General features: G+C 47.3%; 1 protein-coding gene across 1 annotated transcript; it reads left to right on the top strand.

Moving 5' to 3' along the window:
- Positions 1-9,566: 9,566 nt before the first annotated feature.
- Positions 9,567-10,502, top strand: LOC311513694 (olfactory receptor 51G2-like; the record flags this gene model as incomplete). Its single annotated transcript, XM_084615683.1, has 1 exon — positions 9,567-10,502. The coding sequence occupies one exon, from the start codon at positions 9,567-9,569 to the stop codon at positions 10,500-10,502; it is 936 nt and encodes a 311-aa protein (XP_084471809.1).
- Positions 10,503-20,971: the final 10,469 nt, after the last annotated feature.

A 20,971-nucleotide genomic window follows, 5' to 3' on the forward strand; every position in this document is an offset into this window, starting at 1 on the left:
TTTAAGGCCCGGCTTGACAAAGCCCTGGCTGGCATGATTTAGTTGGTGTTGGTCCTGCTTTGAGCAGGGGAGTGGACAAGACCAAACTCCTGAATCTCTTCCAACCCTAATATTCTATGATTCTATGATAATTCTCACAGATTGGTGAGCCATATTTTCCCTTTACAAAAAACATGTTTACTCTTCCTCCCCAAATTATATTCACCTAAATGTTTGACAATTTTGTTCTTTACTATTGCTGCAACCTGTTTGCCCACTTCTGAAATTAGTCTTACCAGCCTGTAATTGCTTAGATCACCCCTGAAGCCCTTTTTAAGAATTGCCATCAAAATTAGCTACCCTCCAGTCTTTTGGTACAGAAGCTAAGTGATAGGTTCCAAACCATAGTTAGTAGTTCTGCAATATCACATTTGAGTGTGTGGTAGGGTGCCCATTGGTCCCATTCTGGCTTGTACAGTCCCTTAGTTAAGTCCTGTCACAGCTGACCTGACATTTTTTTTCCAAAAGAGGCTTTTGTCCCATATGCTCTTGCTGACTTCGTAAGCACTAACAGGAGAAACGTCTGTTCCTGTCAAAACGGTGGGGAGCAGAGGAATGTTCGTTGGAGACGAATGGAGATGCCAGCTCCCCGTATGGGTAGGGCTGGAGGCAGGGTTCCAGCCACCGCTGACAAGACAGGGTTCCAGCCACAGGAGACAGCCTTGCACAGGAGGGGACAGGGGTGGCCTCTGGCGAGCAGCTGGGTGTCTGCTGTTTTCTCCTTAGGAAATATGGTAACCCTAAAGGACTGCCCAATGTGGGAGTGCTGCCACCCAGGGGTGTATCCTATAGCACAAGGGACAGAGGCTGATGCTGGGCTGGAAAACAGACACCGTAAATAACTGAGATTCAAACTGAAATGTTCCCTTTCACCCATTTATTCAGGAGGAGTTTTCATAGGAAAAGGATCATTTTTCTCTGAAAGCTCAGCTGCCATGATGCTGCCCAGCTGCAGCTTCCTGGAACCCCAAGAGAAATTGGAGGCTTTTCATCTGCCTGGTCCTTATAACGTCAATGAAGGTTGCACTGACAGAGTCTTGGGCTGCACTCTGGGTATGGAAATGTCAGAACCTCCTGACCAGTCTGTGGCTGGGGTACTGTGCCCCTCAGCTACTCTCCCCAGCCCTCCCATCTCTGTGCAGTCCCCTCCACCCTGTACCATACCCCTTCAGCAGATCCTGTGTCAGTGGCTGCTGTGACAGGCCTGGTAGCAGATCTCTGATGAACCTGTGCTAGCAGGAAGCTGAAGAGGGTCCTAGAGCAGTTGTGGAGGCCCAGAGACTGTGGTGGGTGGGCCTGTCTACCAGTGGATCACTGAGATCTGTGCCTAACTTTTGGGGATCCCTGGAGGCTGGGTCCTCCTTTTCATTCCTCAGGGAGAAGGGAAGGAAAGCTCTCCACAGACCAATCTGAGGGAAATTTCCCTGTACTGAGCCTTGTGGAATCTCCCATCCATGGCCTGCACCCTGGGTTTGTAATGCAGGAAAGGGGGCTGACGGGGAGAAATCAGGTCCCATATTATTATTCTATTTTAGTTTATTTCAGCACCATCACACCTCTGGCAGCATCATCAGTGCCACTTGGACACCCCGAGGTAGCCATGTGACTAATCGGAACCATATGAAGAGTGATGACCAGGAGTGGATTAACCACGGAACAAACCGTGTGGTGACATGGGTCCCCCAACAACAGGAGGGGTTCACAAAATGCAGGAGAAATCTCATCTAACAACGTGTCCCCAAGTCCTGGCTGGTGGCGTAGCAGGGCTCAGGCAGGCAGCCTGCTTGCATGCTATGGATGGTGGTCCCATGCCACGCCCAGTAGCAGCCGACTGCTGGCACGTCTCTGTGCACCCATGAAGTAGGGTGGGAGGTGTGACGGTGCCCCCCATAAGGCTTCATGGAAATATGCTTATAAATATATATGACATAACTTGAATATATTCTATGCTATGTATGCCATGTAATATATCTTTGTTAAGGTAATAATTTACTGAATCTATTAATCCTATTTGTATGCATGTCTCATTTCTGTATTCCAAGTTATCAATATTGGCCTTGTACTGGCTTGATTTCTAAATAACCTTAGTAGAGCATTTGGTCAGTCCCTGGAGAAAGGAATTCGCAAAGTTAAGTGCCCAATCAAGAAGCATTTAAGGAACAATGCATCTTGGAAGGCTCCAGTCCAAATAAGAAGTCTTCCTGGAGATATTCAAGATGCCATGTGGGCAATGGCTACTGCCTGTAAAAACTGAGAGTCACGCATGGACATGTAACTGGCCCAGGTGACTCCAGAACTCCATCTTGGAGCTGGACTGTGCATATGCTAGAGGAGGGGGTCTCCACCCACAAGAGAAAGTCTAGTTAAGCCCATGGGAGACTCCTCCATTTTGTATTCAGCTGGCTAAGGACATAGCGTCTCCACCCCAAAGGATACTTGAATGAAACTGGAATAAAGGACAGTAACTACAGGGGCTGTGAGAGCTTCCTGGACCCAGACTAGAAGGAGGCTGGTCTGTAAAAGAGAGCTTTTGGGAACTGCTGAGGTTTTTGTCTGTATTCTGTTTGATTCGACACAGACTTGCCTATTTTATTTTATTTTGCTTGGTAATTCACTTTGTTCTGTCTGTTACTACTTGGAACCACTTAAATCCTACTTTCTGTATTTAATAAGATCACTTTTTACTTATTAATTAACCCAGAGTATGTATTAATACCTGGGGTGCGGGGAGCAAACAGATGTGCATATCTCTCTATCAGTGTTATAGAGGGCAAACAATTTATGAGTTTACACTGTAAAATCATAAATGGTGGGCATCTGAGTGTTAAAGGCAGGAACACTTCTGTAAGCTTCATTCAGTTAGGCGTCCAGCTGTTAGGGGACGTGGTTCAGGCCTGGGTCTGGGTTTGCAGCTGGCTATCAGGTTTGGCTCAGACCAGACCAGGCAGGGCACTGAAGCCCTCAGCTGCCAGGGCAGGAAAGCAGGAGCAGAAGTCATCTTGGCACATCAGGTAAGGCATGCCAAACCAGCCAAACAGAGAAGACTTTGGTTTTACCCCACTGCGTAACCAGAAGTCACACAAGCAATTCACTTAGACACTCCAGTTTCCCAGTATCACCTCCAGTGCCACTCATTATGAGGGTGAATGGTTATGAAAACCAATGCCCCAGTAAAAGAAAAAAGGTTCCCCCAACCCCAAAGGAACAAGCCCCAGACCCAGGTCAATATGCAAATCAAATCTTACCCACAAATCACGCTGTTGCCAATCCTTTCGAATCTAAAACCTAAAGGTTTATGCATAAAAAGAAAGAAATTCATAGATAAGAGCTAAAATTGGTTGAATGGAATCAATTACAGACAGTTCTTGGTTCAGGCTTGCAGCAGTGATGGAATAAACTGCAGGTTCACATCAAGTCTCTGGAGTCCATCCACAGCTGGGATGGGTCTTTCAGTCCATTCTTCAGAGCTTCAGTTTGTAGCACAGTTCCTCCAGAGGCAAGAAGCAGGATTGAAGACAAAATGGAGGAATTTCCAGGGCCTTTTATATTCTCTGCCATGTGGAAGGACACCCCTTTGTTCTTACTGTGGAAATCACAGCAGCAAGATGGAGTTTGGAGTCACATGTCCATGCATGACTCAGTTCTTTGCAGGCCAATGCCATTGTTTACATGATAGTTTGAACGTTCCCAGCAAAACTCAGATGTGCTTCGGAGTCTCTCAAAGTCAATTGTGAGTTAAGTGTTTCTTGATTGGGCACTTAGTCTGCAGAGTCCCTTCTCAAGAAGCTGACCAAATGCTTCACTTATGCGACACATTGAGACACAAGTACATAGCCAATATTCATAACTTCAACTACAAAATGATACACACATACAGATAGCATAATCCTAACCAGCAAATCATAACCTTTTCATAGACCCCTCATATGTCAACTTTTGGACAATATTTGCTGCAAATATATAACAGTGGCTGCAACAATGATCTATACGGTCACAGTTTATGTCAATAATATCACAAAGGGCGACGGCAGCTCCCTCCCCACTCTGCCTCCCTCTCTCTACCCCACTCCGAGAAGTGGCGGGCATGTCCCTCCAGCCCCTGGGGGGGGGGTGTCACTCTGTGCTGCCCTCACCCCGAGCGCTAACTCCACAGCTCCTATTGGCCAGGAACATCTGCCAGTGGAAGCTACTGGGGTGGCGCCTGCCGCCAACTGCCCCCTCCCCCCCCGCCCGGCCTAGAAGCTGCTGCCAGAGGGGTGTGAATACCAATCACTTTGGGAGCTGCGCCACCCGAGGTAAGTGCTACGCCCCTGACCCCCTCCTGCACCGCGAGGCCCTGGCCCAGCCTAGAACCCACACCCGTCACCCAAACTTCCTCCCAGAGCCCGGCCCCCCACCCCATTCCACACCACAACCCCGTTCCCCAGAGCCTGACCCCCTCAAACTTCCTCCCAGAGCCTGACCCCCTCACGGCCTCCCACACTCCAACCCCCTGCCCCAGCCCAGAACCCACACCCAAACTTCCTCCCAGAACCTGTCTCCCCACAACCGCTCCCATACCCCAACTCCCTGCCCCAGGCCAGAGCCTGCACTACGCACTGAAACATGCTCCCAGAACCTGACCCCTCACACCCCTCCCTTACCCCAACCCTCTGCCCCAGGCCAAAGCCTGCACCCCGCACCCAAACAACCTCCCGGAGCCCAACCCCCACACCCCTTCCTACACCCCAACCCCCTTCCCTAGGCCAGAGCCTGCACCCAAAGTTCCTCCCAGAGCCCAACTCCCACACCCCAACCCCCTGCCTCAGCCCAGAAACTGCACCCCGCACCCAAAGGCCCTCCCGGAGCCCAACCCCCACACCCCTTCCCAAACCCCAACCCCCTGCCTCAGCCCAGAAACTGCACCCCGCACCCAAACGACCTCCCGGAGCCCAACCCCCACACCCTTTCCCACACCCCAACCCCCTGCCTCAGCCTAGAAACTGCACCCAAACTTTTTCCCAGAACCTGACTCCCCACACCCCCTCCCATACCCTAACCCCCTTCCCTAGGCCAGAGCCTTCACCCTGCACCCACACCCCCTCCCACACCAATGAAGGTACCTCACCCGCTCCCTGCGCCAATCAAGCTACCTCACTTTATTTTCATTTACTTCCTATTACTTATAACAGAGGAGGAGGAGGAAGAAAAACAGAATGAAAAATGGGAGGGGCAGATAAGAGAGAATGTTCTTTTCTTGGCTGGGTCCCAAAGGGGAGGACCCAAAGATAAAGCGACGCATGGGGGACCCCACTAACTCTATGTCCCCCACTGGTAACGACAAGCCTGGATTCCAGGAATAGAGCCTGTGGCAGGGCTGGAGCTGCCGTCCAGTTGGGCAGCATCACCGGGCGTCTCCTGTGAATTGGCCTCCGGCAGTTTGCCATTGCTCATGCCAGGGGTTAAACTGGTGCGTACAAAGCCAGGCAGCTGACATTCCCTGATGGCCAAGAGGCCCCCGAGGGACTGTGCCGGCAGGCTTCATAAAGACAGTTGCCTCCCTCTCTGAACAGAGACTGCCTGCTGCTGATGCAAACACTCCGATGACTCCTTGTCCTTTAGGGTGAAGACCTCAGGTGTCAGCGGCTCCCTTCTAGCAGGAACTGGGTACGTTGGCAGGTTTCACTATCTTTAAAACGTGAAGTGGAGGGGAAAGGCTGGAAGCTGTTTCCATTGGCAGATGTTCTGTGCAGTGGCAGAGGACACAGCGGGGCTGTCGGGTGACTCAGTGAGGGATTTGGAAGACAGGCAGCGTTAGGCAGCTTGGGAACCGTGCTCCATGGTGGGCTCTTCAAGCTACACAGAAATCTGACATTCACGGTGAGCTCAGACTATGACAATTCCCATGCACCGCATCAGGATTTCTCAGTGGATGCTATTTCTAGAAGTGCCATGTGCTCTGGGCCCGATCCTGACTGATCTCGATCAGTGACTGAGCGAGAGGAGATCCCACCGATTATCAGTGACTAGTTCCCAAATCACCTCAGGTTTCTTTGCTCCTGGAATTTTATTCAGCAAATGCATTTTGAAAGGTTTTATTGTCTGGCTCGATAGTGAACGCCGGAATTCAGAGCTGCGTTGCTCTGTGGTAACAGGTCCGATAGGGTGTATGTCTGTTTCCTGAATGGCTGTTTCTAGAATCTCTGCCCTGTAGAAACCCCATAGAGTTACAGGGCTCCCGGCATCTCTGTCCTCTCTCTGGTTTCCTAGTGCCATTTTCAAAGATTTTACTCTTTGGCTCAATTGTGAATGCAGGAATTCAGAGCTGCAGATTCTCCGTGCACAGGCTGCAGACTGACAAAACAGAACCTGAAGAGACCCAGTCAGCTATTAACCTAGGGACAGGGGAGCTACTAGACTTTTGTTTGCTGACAAGCGACTGAATGAGGGTTGAGACACTGCGATCTTTTCAGATTCTGAAGAAATCCAGATGACAGACGCTCCATTTTAAGTCCCACTGTATCCTGAGAAATCAATGAATATTAGGGTTGGAAGAGACCTCAGGAGGTCATCTAGTCCAATCCCCTCCTCAAAGCAGGACCAATCCCCAACTATATCATGCCAGCCAAGGCTTTGTCAAGCCTGACCTTTAAAACCTCTAAGGAAGGAGATTCCATCACCTCGCTAGGTAACTCATGCCACTGCTTTACCACCCTCCTCGTGAAACATTGTGTGTATGAAAGTACAGATGTGTAAATGTTATGCCAAAACTTCTCATTGTAATACAAATATTACAAATCAAACTTTCATGACATTCCTGTGTATTGAAAGCCAGCAGTAGAGTTGTTGGAATCTCTACAGGAAAGAGTAGTGGAAACTATACTGCTTAATGGCTTTTGCTTTAGAAAGTATTTTGGAAATACTCCACATACTGTTTGCAATGGGTTTCTGCTATGGACTCTTTGTTCAGTGAACAGTTGTCTGACAGTGTCTCCTGGTAACTGACCAAAAGATGTTTCTAACACTTACATTCAGGGTCATGAACACAATCCCTCTGCAAATCTCTGTTCCAGCAGTAGAGAGCTGAGGTGCAGGAAAGAGGAGTGTTATAGGGGTTGTATGAAATTTACAAATATCACCTCTTACATGAGCATGGCAGAAGTAACTTGGACACTCGACTGGATATGAGAGGAAACCTAGTGTTTGCACGGCGTCAGACGTGGGTGACGCCAACTCCTCCCCCATCCAGCTGAAGTAACTGTCCATGTTAGCTTATAACTTGCCAGATAACTACAATCCCTTGCATGGGGAGAGGATGCAGGTCCTATGAGGATTAAGAGAAGGCTGTAGGATGATCCAAATCTCTGGATTCAGGCAACACTATTCAGGCAAAACACTTCAGCTTCTCTTGGAGGGATTCTTAGGGCTCACATTGTATCACCAGGAGCATTTGGTAAGGGAAAGTTAATAGATCCCAGTTCTGATCAAATTTACACATTTAAATCTGGAATGATGCAGTTGAAGTCTCTATTATTGAATTAAGAACCTGGCCCTAAGAATTTATCCCATGTACCTTATGAGACAGTGGCATAATTTGGACTCTCAGGAGGTAAAAAAAAATTATATATAATGTCACCCTTCTGCCAATCAGAGTTGGCAGCAACAAGGGCCAGGTTCAGTATCTAGGGGTTCCATTCCAATAACACAATGCAAAACCGGCTCAAGCCCCACCCAGTGACCTGGGACAAATATATACCACCCCCTCTAGCAAGCACAGAGTCTGAGTGTATCAAAAAGCCTTTTAATAACAGAGAGAAATAAAGTGGCATTATGTTGGGGAAACACCACCAATAGGATTCATAACACAACCCATGAACAAAAAACCCACCCCAAGCAAATTGGGGCGTGTCCTTTCCCTTTGGTTCTTGAGTCCAGCAACCCAAAATCACCCAAAGTCCCAAAAGTCCAAGAACCCAAAAGTCTCTGTCCCTGGTGAGGGCAGTCCCAGAGTTTGAATGTTTATCTGCAGAGTTTTACCTCCCAACCTGGGTGGAGACGTGGGTGGGAGGGGGGTTAAGAGGCACCTTAAGTAGTCCAAAGCTGATTGCCCCACCTCTCCATGGGGCTCTGCTCTGCCAGCCACCCCCATGAGCTGCTCCAGACATCCAACAAACTGCTCTGCTCCACCAGCCGCTCTCCTCTGCCAACCAGCCGTCCCACAAACTGCTTTGCGATATATTTTCAGGCTCCCCCACTACTTAACACAACGCTCAGTGATTTCAGCTCTTTGTAAGTTTAGCTCTTTTGTGGTTTCAGCTTGTAGTAGGGGAACCTCAATGCTTGTACACCATTAGTCCAAAACGAATTCAGCTTAACAGCCTGTAACTAGACTCCTAATAGAATCATAATTAGCTCTGATAGTCTACAATAGAAAGAAAAGGAGGCACAATCAGCATGTAATACCCTCACTACAAAGACCCATACAACCAAGTATTAACACCTGTCCCAATCCTCTCTCCAGTCACTGGGTTTTGGAACCCATGACCCTTGTCTAGCGAGTGCTGCTTAGTTGATGGTGAGTCATTCCATCATAACAAAAGGCCAAGTACAGTTCCACTGTCCTTGATTCACATAATCAGGATAATAACAGTTTATTCCTGCCCCAATAACAGAGAAACTGGGGCTCTTAGAGCAGCCAAAGTGACCACTAGGCAGGGTGGGTGTGCCTATGCAAATGAGATCAGCCACTGAAGTTCTTTTCCACAACACACCATGACTCGCCACCAGATGTCAGGGTAGAGCTCATTCTGACTCTGCTTACATATATATAGATATAGATATAGATATAGATAGATAGATAATGAGGCAATGAAACACGTTTATGAATGGCTTCTATGCAGGGCAGATAAATACAATGACCTTTTTCACCATGCACTTTCCATGTGTTTACACAAATGTCATGATACAATGGGCCACACTCAGAAGTTAAGAGCCAGAAAGGGTGTCTCTGCGAAGGTCACAATTGTAAAATAACAGCATTCAAGTAGGCTGCAGAACTCAAAGCCACAAGATATCAGTGGGGCGAAGAGCTTAGACCCTTTCAAAGAGTGACTGGGTGTGTATATGGGTAACAAGAATATACAATTCCAGTGTTGAGGATTGTTTTAAAAAGTCTTGGAAGGGCACACAACCTTCCTGATTTATACCACAAAATATGTCTTACTTGTGGGTGTCGAGGGAAACATTTCCTGGGAGCAGGTTGTCTCATAGCTGCCTATTATAGGGCTTCTTCCACCTTCCACTGAAGCACCGAGAACTGGTCACTGGATACTGAGCTAGATGGACTGCAGGTCCAGTCTGGCAGTGCCTATCTTCTCCACCATGGTGTAAATCCAAGACTATGTTTTTGCTGATCTTCCTTGAGCTCCTGGGAGACTCTAGGTTTGCACAGAGAGCAGAATGATGTCTCATTAAATATCACTTTGTCACCTGTACTTTTTCCTTTCAGGAAGGAAAGTCCAAAACTCTTGGGACCTGTCCTGTACATTATGTCAGCTGTCAATGACACCAAACTCAATTCTGCAATGTTCCTTCTCACCGGGATACCTGGGCAGGAAGAGGTCCATCTCTGGATCTCTATCCCCTTCTGCTTCATTTATGTTTTTTCAATATTGGGAAATTCAACCATTCTGTTCATTATAAAAATAAATCCAAGCCTTCATGAGCCCGTGTACATTTTCCTTTCTATGTTGGCAGTCACAGATCTTGGCTTATCGATATCCACCATACCAACAATACTGGGTATATACTTGTTTAACTCTAGGGAGATCAGCCTCGATGCCTGTTTTGCCCAGCTGTTCTTCATCCACTCATTTGCAATGATTGAATCCTCCATACTCTTGTTGATGGCGTTAGACCGCTTTATCGCAATCTCTAACCCACTGAGATATGCTTCCATCTTAACCCTGCCGAGAATATTCAAGATGGGACTGGTATGCGTCCTAAGAGGGGTGGCCGTATCATTCCCATTCCCCTTTCTCCTGAAACGGTTCCAATACTATCGAGTCAATATCCTCTCCCATTCCTACTGCCTGCACCAGGATGTCATGAAGCTGGCTTGTTCGGATATCACAGTCAACTACATCTATGGCTTGTTTCTTACAGTCTCCACGGTGGGGTTGGATTCACTGCCCATCTTCCTCTCTTATGTGATGATCCTCAAAACGGTGCTGAGTGTTGCATCCCACACGGAGTGCCTCAGGGCCCTGAACACCTGCGTCTCCCACCTCTGTGCCGTCCTGCTCTTCTACACACCAGATGTTGGCTTAGCTTTGATACACAGATTGGGGAAGGGCTCTTTTCCCTTACTACAGATTGTCCTGGGCTACATCTACCTCCTCGTCCCGCCCCTGATCAACCCAATCGTGTACAGTGTGACAAGCAAACACCTTCGTGGGAGGATAATCAGAGTGTTCGTCAAGTGAAAGGTCAATGCTGGCTCCCATGCTGATGACCTGGGAGATGAAAAACATGTGCCACCTATTCCTTGTTGGACCCTTACATCTGAGACGACATGAGCTACTGATCTCCAGTCTGTAGAGAGAGGTTCAGACAGTGTTTAAGGCCTGGAGCAATGGGAGAGGGGCTGTTGAGGAAGGACAGCTCACTGCGGGATGGAGACCAAGGCAGTCAGCAGCATTTACAAAGGGCTTTTCTGCACTGCCCAGTTTTGTCAATGAAACTTATGTCGACATGAAAAAATTGACAAAAGCAAAGTAACCAAAGCGAGTCTACATTTGCTCCCTCTGTCAACAGATTGTGTCCACATTTGGGGCACCATTGTCGGGGGCGATGCATTGTGAGTATGTATCCCACAGTGCCTGGTGACACCATTCTGACCTTAAAAGAAAAGGAGTATTTGTGGCACATTAGAGCCTAACCAATTTATTTGAGCATAAGCTTTCATGAGCTGCAGCTCACGTGAGCTGTAGCTCATGAAAGCTTATGCTCAAATAAATTGGTTAGGCTCTAAGGTGCCGCAAGTACTCCTTTTCTTTTTGCAAATGCAGACTAACAAGGCTGCTACTCTGAAACCTATCATTCTGATGTTGCACCCTATAATGCTTTCTGGAAATATGCTCATGAATGTAAATATGACATAACTGGAATATGTTTGGTTCTACCTATGACATGAAACATATCCCTGTAAAGGTTGTGATCTCCTGAATATAATCATCCTATTTGTATGCATGTGTCATTATTGTGTTTGAAGTTATGAATAGTGGCTGTGTACTTGTTTGATTTTAAGTAGCCTTCGTAAGGCATTTGGTCAGCTTCTTAAGAAAGGAATTTGCAAGAGCCCAATCAAGAAACACTTAATTGACAATGGAACCTTGGAAGACTCCAATCCACATAAGAAGTCTACTTGTGACGTTCAAAGTAGCATGTGTACAATGGCTGCCACCTGTAAAGTTCTGAGTCATGCATGGACATGTGACTTGCCCATTTCACTCGAAAACTGCAGGTTTTAGCTGGATTCTGCATAGGAGAGAGAAGGGGTTTCCACCCATGAGAGAAAATCTATTTAAGCCTGGGGGAGACCACTCCATTTTGTCTTCAGCTGGCTCAAGAGATAGCCTTTACACCCCCAAAAGAATAACTGAAAGAAACTGCAACAAAGGACAGGAACCAGAGGGGTGTGAGTGATTGCTGGACCCAGACTAGAAGGAGGCGAGTCTGTCAAAGAAACTTACTGGAATATCTCTGAGGTTGAGATTTCATCCTTAATCATTTTCTTATTGTACTAGGTTTAGACTTGCGTGCTTTATTATATTTTGCTTGGTAATTCACATTGTTCTCTCTGTTATTACTTGGAACCACGTAAATCCTACTTTTGGTATTTCATAAATCCACTGTTAACTTATTAATTAACCCAGATTATGTATTAATACCTGGTGGGGGGGGGTATTTGAAATACAGATATATAGTCCATGTTGATAACTTCAGGTACAAAAATGAAACATGCACACAAATAGGGTAATAATATTCAGCAAATCCTAACTTTTCCAGTGACACATCACAAGACATATCTTATACCAAATGCAACATAATTATGTCATAATCATGTCATAATCATACCACTATCATCATATGGGATGTAGTGTCACAACCTCCTTTACTGACCCCTCGATGTGGGACTCAATTTGTTTCCTAAAAAGAGGGACTCAGGTGTGGGAAACTCCCTCACATCCTCTGCAGTGAACACCAATGCAAATAATTCATTTAGCCTCTCCACAATGGCCTCATCTTCCTTGAGTGTTCCTTGAGCACCTCAGTCATCCAGTGGCCCCACTCATTCTTTAGCAGGCTTCCTGCTTCTGAGGTAATTTAAAAAATTGTTCCTAATTTTTATGACTTTTCCTAGTTTCCCTTCACATTTTTTGAACTTCTTGCGCAGTATTGCTGAGCCCAATTCAAAAACTATGAGCCACACCCCAGAAAATCATCACATGGTTCAAAATAATGAGATTTAGAAGTATAGTTATGAGAGCACCGTTACGCCACAGACCTCCAGACATAACAGTGACTAGCTCGCAGAGCCACTTGGTACCTGATACACAACTCAGTCTCTCCCCTTCTTCACAAAATGGGGAAGAGATGGCCAGCCCTCTGTGGAGATAGAGGTGGTTAGGGACTATTTAGAAAAGCTGGACGTGCACAAGTCCATGGGGCCGGACGAGTTGCATCCGAGAGTGCTGAAGGAATTGGTGGCTGTGATTGCAGAGCCATTGGCCATTATCTTTGAAAACTCGTGGCGAACCGGGGAAGTCCCGGATGACTGGAAAAAGGCTAATGTAGTGCCAATCTTTAAAAAAGGGAAGAAGGAGGATCCTGGGAACTACAGGCCAGTCAGCCTCACCTCAGTCCCTGGAAAAATCATGGAGCAGGTCCTCAAAGAATCAATCCTGACGCACTTGCATGAGAGGAAAGTGATCAGGAACAGCCAGCATGGATTCACCAAGGGAAGGTCATGTCTGACTAATCTAATCGCCTTTTATGATGAGATTACTGGTTCTGTGGATGAAGGGAAAGCAGTGGATGTATTGTTTCTTGACTTTAGCAAAGCTTTTGACACGGTCTCCCATAGTATTCTTGTCAGCAAGTTAAGGAAGTATGGGCTGGATGAATGCACTATAAGGTGGGTAGAAAGCTGGATAGATTGTCGGCCTCAACGGGTAATGATCAATGGCTCCATGTCTAGTTGGCAGCCGGTATCAAGTGGAGTGCCCCAAGGGTTGGTCCTGGGGCCGGTTTTGTTCAATATCTTCATAAATGATCTGGAGGATGGTGTGGATTGCACTCTCAGCAAATTTGCGGATGATACTAAACTGGGAGGAGTGGTAGATACGCTGGAGGGGAGGGATAGGATACAGAAGGACCTAGACAAATTGGAGGATTGGGCCAAAAGAAATCTGATGAGGTTCAATAAGGATAAGTGCAGGGTCCTGCACTTAGGATGGAAGAATCCAATGCACTGCTACAGACTAGGGACCGAATGGCTAGGCAGCAGTTCTGCGGAAAAGGACCTAGGGGTGACAGTGGACGAGAAGCTGGATATGAGTCAGCAGTGTGCCCTTGTTGCCAAGAAGGCCAATGGCATTTTGGGATGTATAAGTAGGGGCATAGTGAGCAGATCGAGGGACGTGATCGTTCCCCTGTATTCGACATTGGTGAGGCCTCATCTGGACTACTGTGTCCAGTTTTGGGCCCCACACTACAAGAAGGATGTGGATAAATTGGAGAGAGTCCAGCGAAGGGCAACAAAAATGATTAGGGGTCTGGAACACATGACTTATGAGGAGAGGCTGAGGGAGCTGGGATTGTTTAGCCTGCAGAAGAGAAGAATAAGGGGGGATTTGATAGCTGCTTTCAACTACCTGAAAGGGGGTTCCAAAGAGGATGGCTCTAGACTGTTCTCAATGGTAGCAGATGACAGAACGAGGAGTAATGGTCTCAAGTTGCAGTGGGGGAGGTTTAGACTGGATATTAGGAAAAACTTTTTCACTAAGAGGGTGGTGAAACACTGGAATGTGTTACCTAGGAAGGTGGTAGAATCTCCTTCCTTAGAGGTTTTTAAGGTCAGGCTTGACAAAGCCCTGGCTGGGATGATTTAACTGGCAATTGGTCCTCCTTCGAGCAGGGGGTTCTACTAGATGACCTTCAGGGGTCCCTTCCAACCCTGATATTCTATGATTCTATGATTCAGCCATGAGACATACAAACACTGGGTAAGCAAGGCTATGTACATTCTGAATAGAAAGAGGCATGACCCAAATCCAGCTACAACTCTCTGTTGGACCCAAACAACCCCTTCCCCCTGATCCAGCTACCCCCAAACTGGGTGATAATGGAAATTTGGATGCAGAGTGTGAGGTCTATCACCAGCACTAGAGCGGCTCTCACTGATCATGGAGCAGGTGGGGGTCAAGAACAAAGTGAGGGGCAGCCCAGCAGGGCTCTGTTTGCCCAGGCAACACTCTCCACATCCTTCACTCTCTGAAACCACGTCCTGATTCTCCCTCTTACTGCCGAGCTGCAGGAGGGGCCCAGATCTCCCTCATCAAAAGGCGCTGTGCTAATGACAGGCTTCATCACCACGGGGTGTTGGGAAGAGTTCAGGTTCTCCACCCAATACTCCAAATCGTCCTTAAGAGGCATAGAGCTGAAATCTCTCTAAAGCTCTTAACTCCAGCCCCAATTATCGTAGCATCCGAGCGCCTGTCAATCTGTGACATATTTATCAGTACAACACCCCGTGCGGCAGGGCAGAGCTACAAACACCACTGGGCAGATCCCAAAGCCAGAAGGCACCACTGCTATCTTGTAGTCTGACCGCCTTTACAGCACATGGCAGAGACCTGCACCAAAATAAGCTCTAGAGCAGTGCTGTTAGAACTACATCCTGACTTGATGTAACAATTGTCAGTGACGGCAAATCTACTACGGCCCTCGGTAAATTCATCCAATGCTTAACTACTCTCATTGTTAGAAAATATTACACCTTAGTTCCAGTTTGAATGTGTCTAGCTTCGACTTCCAGCCACTGGACCCTGTTATAACTTTTTCTGGTAGATTGAAGAGCCCAATGTTAAATATATGGTCCACATGCAGGCACTTACAGATGGTGATTAAATCACCCCTTAACCTACTCTTCCTGATGCTAAATACATTGAGCTCCTTCAGTCTATCACTCTAAGCCCTGGTCTAAACTAGGATTTGACGTCAAATTTAGCAGCATTAATTCGATTTAACCCTGCACCGTCCACACAATGAAGCCCTTTTTTTCCACTTAAAGGGCTCTTAAAATTGATTTCCTTAGTCCGACACTGACAAGGGGATTAGTGCTGAAATCGGCCTTGCTGGGTCGAATTTGGGGTATTGTGGATGCAATTAGACGGCATTGGCCTCCGGGAGCTATCCCAGAGTGCTCCATTGTGTCCGCTCTGGACAGCACTCTCAACTCTGATGCACTGGCCAGGTAGACAGGAAAAGGCCCGCAAACATTTGAATTTCAATTTCTGGTTTGGACAGCATGGCAAGCTGCGTGTGAGTACAGAGCTCATCAGCAGAGGTGACCATGATGGAGTCCCAGAATTGCAAAAGAGCTCCAACATGGATTGAATGGGAGGTACGGGATCTGATTGCTGTATCGGGAGAGGAATCTGTGCTATCAGAACTCCGTTCCAGTTTTTGAAACGCCAAAACATTTGTCAAAATCTCCCAGGGCATGAAGGACAGAAGATATAACAAGGGCCCGAAGCAGTGCCGCGTGAAACTTAAGGAGCTGAGGCAAGCCTACCAGAAAACCAGAGAGGCAAACGGCCGCTCAGGGTCAGAGCCCCAAACATGCCACTTCTATGATGAGCTGCATGCCATTTTAGGGGGTTCAGACACCACTACCCCAGCCTTGTTGTTTGACTCCTTCAAAGGAGATGGAGGCAACACAAAATCAGGTTTTGGGGACAAGAAAGATGATGATGATGATGAAGTTGTAGATAGCTCACAGCAAGCAAGCGGAGAAACCAGTTTTCCCAACAGCCAGGAACAGTTTCTCACCCTGGACCTGGAGCCAGTAGCCCCAGAACCCACCCAAGGCTGCCTCCCAGACCCGCCAGGCACAGAAGGGACCTCTGGTTAGTGTACCTTTTAAACTACTATACATGGTTTAAAAGCAAGCATGTTTAATGATTAATTTGCCCTGGCCTTTGCGGCTCTCCTGGATGTACTCCCAAAGCCTTTGCAAAAGTTTCTGGGGAGGGCAGCCTTATTCCGTCCACCATCGTAGGACACTTTACCACACCAAGCCAGTAGCACCTACTTGGGAATCATTGTAGAACAAAGCATTGCAGGGTATGTTTGCTGGCATTCAAACAAAATCCGTTCTTTATCTCTCTTTGTTACCCTCTGGAGAGTGATATCATTCATGGTCACCTGGTTGAAATATGGTGCTTTTCTTAAGGGGACATTCAGAGGTGCCCGTTCCTGCTGGGCTGTTTGCCTGTGGCTGAACATAAATGTTCCCTGCTGTTAGCCACGGGGAGGGGGGCAGGGGAAGCGGCTAGCCACGCACTGGTGGGAGGCAAAATGCGACCTTGGAACGGAAGCACATGTGCTGTGCATGTAATGTTAACAGCAAGGTTTACCCTGAAAGAGTGTACCCCTTGTTCTATAAAATGTGTCTTTTTAAATACCACTGTCCCTTTTTTTTCTCCACCATCTGCATGTGTTTCAGGGTTCACAGGATCTTCTCCTTCCCAGAGGCTAGTGAAGAGTAGAAGGTGAAAAAACACACTTGTGATGAAATGTTCTCTGAGCTCATGCTGTCCTCCCACACTGACAGAGCACAGACGAATGCATGGAGGCAGACGATGTCAGAGTGCAGGAAAGCACAATATGACCAGGAGGAGAGATGGTGGGCTGAGGAGAGTAAGTGGCTGCCTGAAGAGAGGGCTGAAGCTGAAAGATGGTGGCAGCATGACGAGAGGAGGCAGGATTCAATGCTGAGGCTGCTGGAGGATCAAACTAATATGCTCCAGCGTATGGCTGAGCTGCAGAAAAGGCAGCAGGTGCACAGACCGCCACTACAGCCCCTCTGTAACCAACCGCCCTCCTCCCCAAGTTCCATAGCCTCCTCACCCAGATGCCGAAGAATGCGGTGAGGGAGCCTCCGGCCACCCAGCCACTCCACCCCAGAGGATTGCCCAAGCAACAGAAGCCTGGCATTCAATAAGTTTTAAAGTTTTAAACTTTTAAAGTGCTGTGTGTCCTTGTCCTTCCCTCCTCCACCACCCCTCCCGGTGCTTCCCTCCTCCACCACCCCTCCCAGGCTACCTTGGCAGTTATCCCCCTATTTGTGTGATGAATTAATAAAGAATGCAAGGAGGTTTCATCAAGGAGAAACAAACAGAACTTTCACACCACAGCCTGGACAGTCATAAAACTGGTTTTCAAAGCTTCTCTGATGTGCACCGTGCCCTCCTGTGCTCTTCGAACCGCCCTGGTGTCTGGCTGCACGTAACCAGCGGCTAGGCGATTTGCCTCAACCTTCCACTCCACCATGAACGTCTACCCCTTACTCTAACAGATATTGTGGAGCATACAGTAAGCAGTAATAACAGTGGGAAGATTGGTTTCGCTGAGGTCTAACCCAGTCAGTAAACTGCGCCAGCTCGCTTTTAAACATTCTACCACCATTTTGCACTTTCACAGGCTGTAGTTGAACAGCTCCTGACTACTGTCCAGGCTGCCTGTGTACGGCTTCATGAGCCAGGGCATTAAGGGGTAGGCTGGGTCCCCAAGGATAACTATAGGCATTTCAACATCCCCAACGGTTATTTTCTGGTCTGGGAAGAAAGTCCCTTCCTGCAATTTTTGAAACAGACCAGAGTTCCTGAAGATGCGAGCGTCATGTACCTTTCCCGGCCATCCCACGTTGATGTTGATGAAACGTCCCTTGTCATCCACCAGTGCTTACAGCACCGTTGAAAAGTACCCCTTGCGGTTTATGTACTCGCCAGCTTGGTGCTCAGGTGCCAAGATAGGGATATGGGTTCCGTCTATAGCCCCACCACCGTTAGGGAATCCCATTGCAGCAAAGCCATCCAGTATGACCTGCACATTTGCCAAAGTCACTACCCTTGATATCAGCAGATCTTTGATTTGTTGTCTACTTGCATCATAGCAGACTCCACAGTAGATTTGCCCACTCCAAATTGATTCCCAACTGACCGGTAGCTGTCTGGCGTTGCAAGTTTCCACAGGGCTATTGCCACTCGCTTCTCAACCGTGAGGGCTGCTCTCATCTTGGTATTCATGCACTTCCGGGCAGGGGAAAGCAAGTCACAAAGTTCCATGAAAGTGCCTTACGCATGCAAAAGTTTCATAGCCACTGGGAATCTTCCCAGACCTGCAAACCCATGCGGTCCCACCACTCTGTGCTTGTTTCCCAGGCCCAGAATCGGCGTTCCACAGCATGAACCTGCCCCATTAGCACTGTGATGACTGCATTGCCAGGACCCATGCTTTGAGAGAAGTCTGTGTCCATGTCCGCAACACTCTCGTCACCGTGCTGACGTCACCTATTCGCCCGGTTTCGCTTTGCAGGTTCTGGTGCTGCATATACTGCTGAATAATGCACGTGGTGTTTAATGTGCTCCTAATTGCCAAAGTGATCTGAGTGGGCTCCATGCTTGCCGTAGTCTGGCGTCTGCACAGGTAACTCAGGAAAAAAGGCGTGAAACAATTGTCTGCCATTGCTTTCAGTTCATTCTCATGGTTCTTCTCTGAACTGTCTTCAATTTATCAATGTCTTTCTTGAACTGTAGACAAATGAACTGGACACAACATTACAGCAGTGGTTGCACCAGTGCCAAATATAGAGGAAAAATAACCTTTGCTCAAACTCGAGATTCCCTTGCTTGTACATCCTGGATTGCACTAGTTTTTTCATTCTTAGTGTCACACTAGGAGCTCATGTTCAGCTGATTAACCACTGTGACCCTCCAAGTCTTTTTGAGGATCACTGCTTCCCATTTATGAAACCCCCATCTAATAGGGATGGCTAGCATCCCTTCTTCCTAGATGTACACCTTTACATTGAGCCGGATTAAAACTCATATTGCAGAGGACCAGATGGACTAAGTGAGTTGCCCAAAGTCACAGAAGAAGTCTTTGGAAGAGCATGGAACTGAAGCCACTTCTTAGTAGCCCCAGGTTCGCACTTTAACCCTGAACCATCCTTCCTCTCTGGGGCAAGTGACTGAGTGGGGGCAGCTGGCAGCTCAGCATGCTGCGATTGCCAGAAACTCATGCAATTACACTCCTGTGACAACACTAAACAGGAACCCAAGAACAATTCCTTTTCCAGACAATAAGGCTGAGTCATGCTTTCTCCTGAATCTCCTGAGGGACAGATCCATTGGCCAGGGCACAGAGCAGGGTCTTAGTGGACAAGCAATTCCACAGGAGCTCCAAGTGGGACTCAGAATGGGCTAATGTGATCCATAGGGACATGAGACTGGAAGGGACCTCCTGGGTCAATGAGCCCAGTCCCCTTTTATGGCAGGCGAGCCTGACATATCACCCAGTGCATAAACCTGTCAAACTCTATCTTCAAACGTTGTTTCCCCACCTTTCTGTTGGGCAGCAGTTTCAGAACCTCCCTACTCTAATGCTCAGAAACCAACTTCTCATTTCCAGCCTCAGTTTGCTTTTGGCCAGTTTCTTCTCATTTGTTCTTGTACCAATGGTGTCCTTTAGCTTCAGGAGCTTGGCTCCCTTCCTGGTGTTTCCCCCTTCCCCGACCCGATGTATTTATAGAGCAATCTGATCCCCATGCAGCCCGCATTGTCTTATGCTGAACCAGCCAAATTCTTCCAGTCTCCTCCAAAAGCTGGGACCTCCATTGCCCTGACCATCCTAGGAGCCCTTCTTTGCACCTGTTCCAGTCTGAATTCGTCTTTCTGTAATACGCATGACCAGAATTTTACATAGTTTGCCAGAGGAAGTCTGACCAGTGTCTGTTATAAGGAAACTACTACTTCCCTATCTCGCCTCACACATTCTAGGGTCTCATTTGCTTTGTTCACTCCTGCAGCACACTGGCACACATATTTTTGACTGTGTTGTCATTAACCAGGGGAACAAACTCTCAAAGGACGTTGTGGATTCTCCTGATGTCTCCAAACCAATATTACATGCCTTCCTAAAAGATACGCTTTAGAGAAACAGAAGTGATACTTTAGTCAGATACAAGTCATTGGGCTTAATATGGGAGTAAACTGGGAGAAAGTCTCCAGGAGGTCAGATTCGATAATCTAATGGTCCCTTCTTTCCTTAACTTCTAGAAAACTATCATTTATTCTCTTGAGTGAATTTCTATTTTGGATGCAACTGAAGAAAGTTGCTATTCTGAATGTTTACAATCACTCAACAAGAATATATACTGGCCTAGAAGACTCAAGACTGTAACAGTGAAACAAGGATATATGTTCTCTTTACCCTGTAAACAAGATCCTTTCCTGTCATGAGAGGAATCTCACAATGTAATAATAACAGGTGTGGAGAAAGTGCACAGGGATATGTTATTTACTCCTTCTCATAACACAAGAACTAGGGTCACCAAATGAAACTAATAGGCAGCAGGTTTAAAACAACAAAAGGAAGTATCTCTTTATACAACGCAGCCACCCTATGGAACTCCTTGCCAGAGGATTTAGTGAAGGCCATGATTATAACAGGGATCAAAAAAGAACTAGGTAAATTAGTGGAGGAGAGGTCCTTCAATGCCTATTAGCCAGGATGGGCAGGGATGGTATATCTCGCTTATGTTTCCCAGAAGATGGCAATGGACGACAGGAGAAGGATCACTTGATGATTCCCTGTTCCGTTCATT

This window comes from Lepidochelys olivacea, assembly GCF_965140295.1.
Source record: "Lepidochelys olivacea isolate rLepOli2 genome assembly, chromosome: 1".
Lineage (NCBI taxonomy): Eukaryota > Metazoa > Chordata > Testudines > Cheloniidae > Lepidochelys > Lepidochelys olivacea.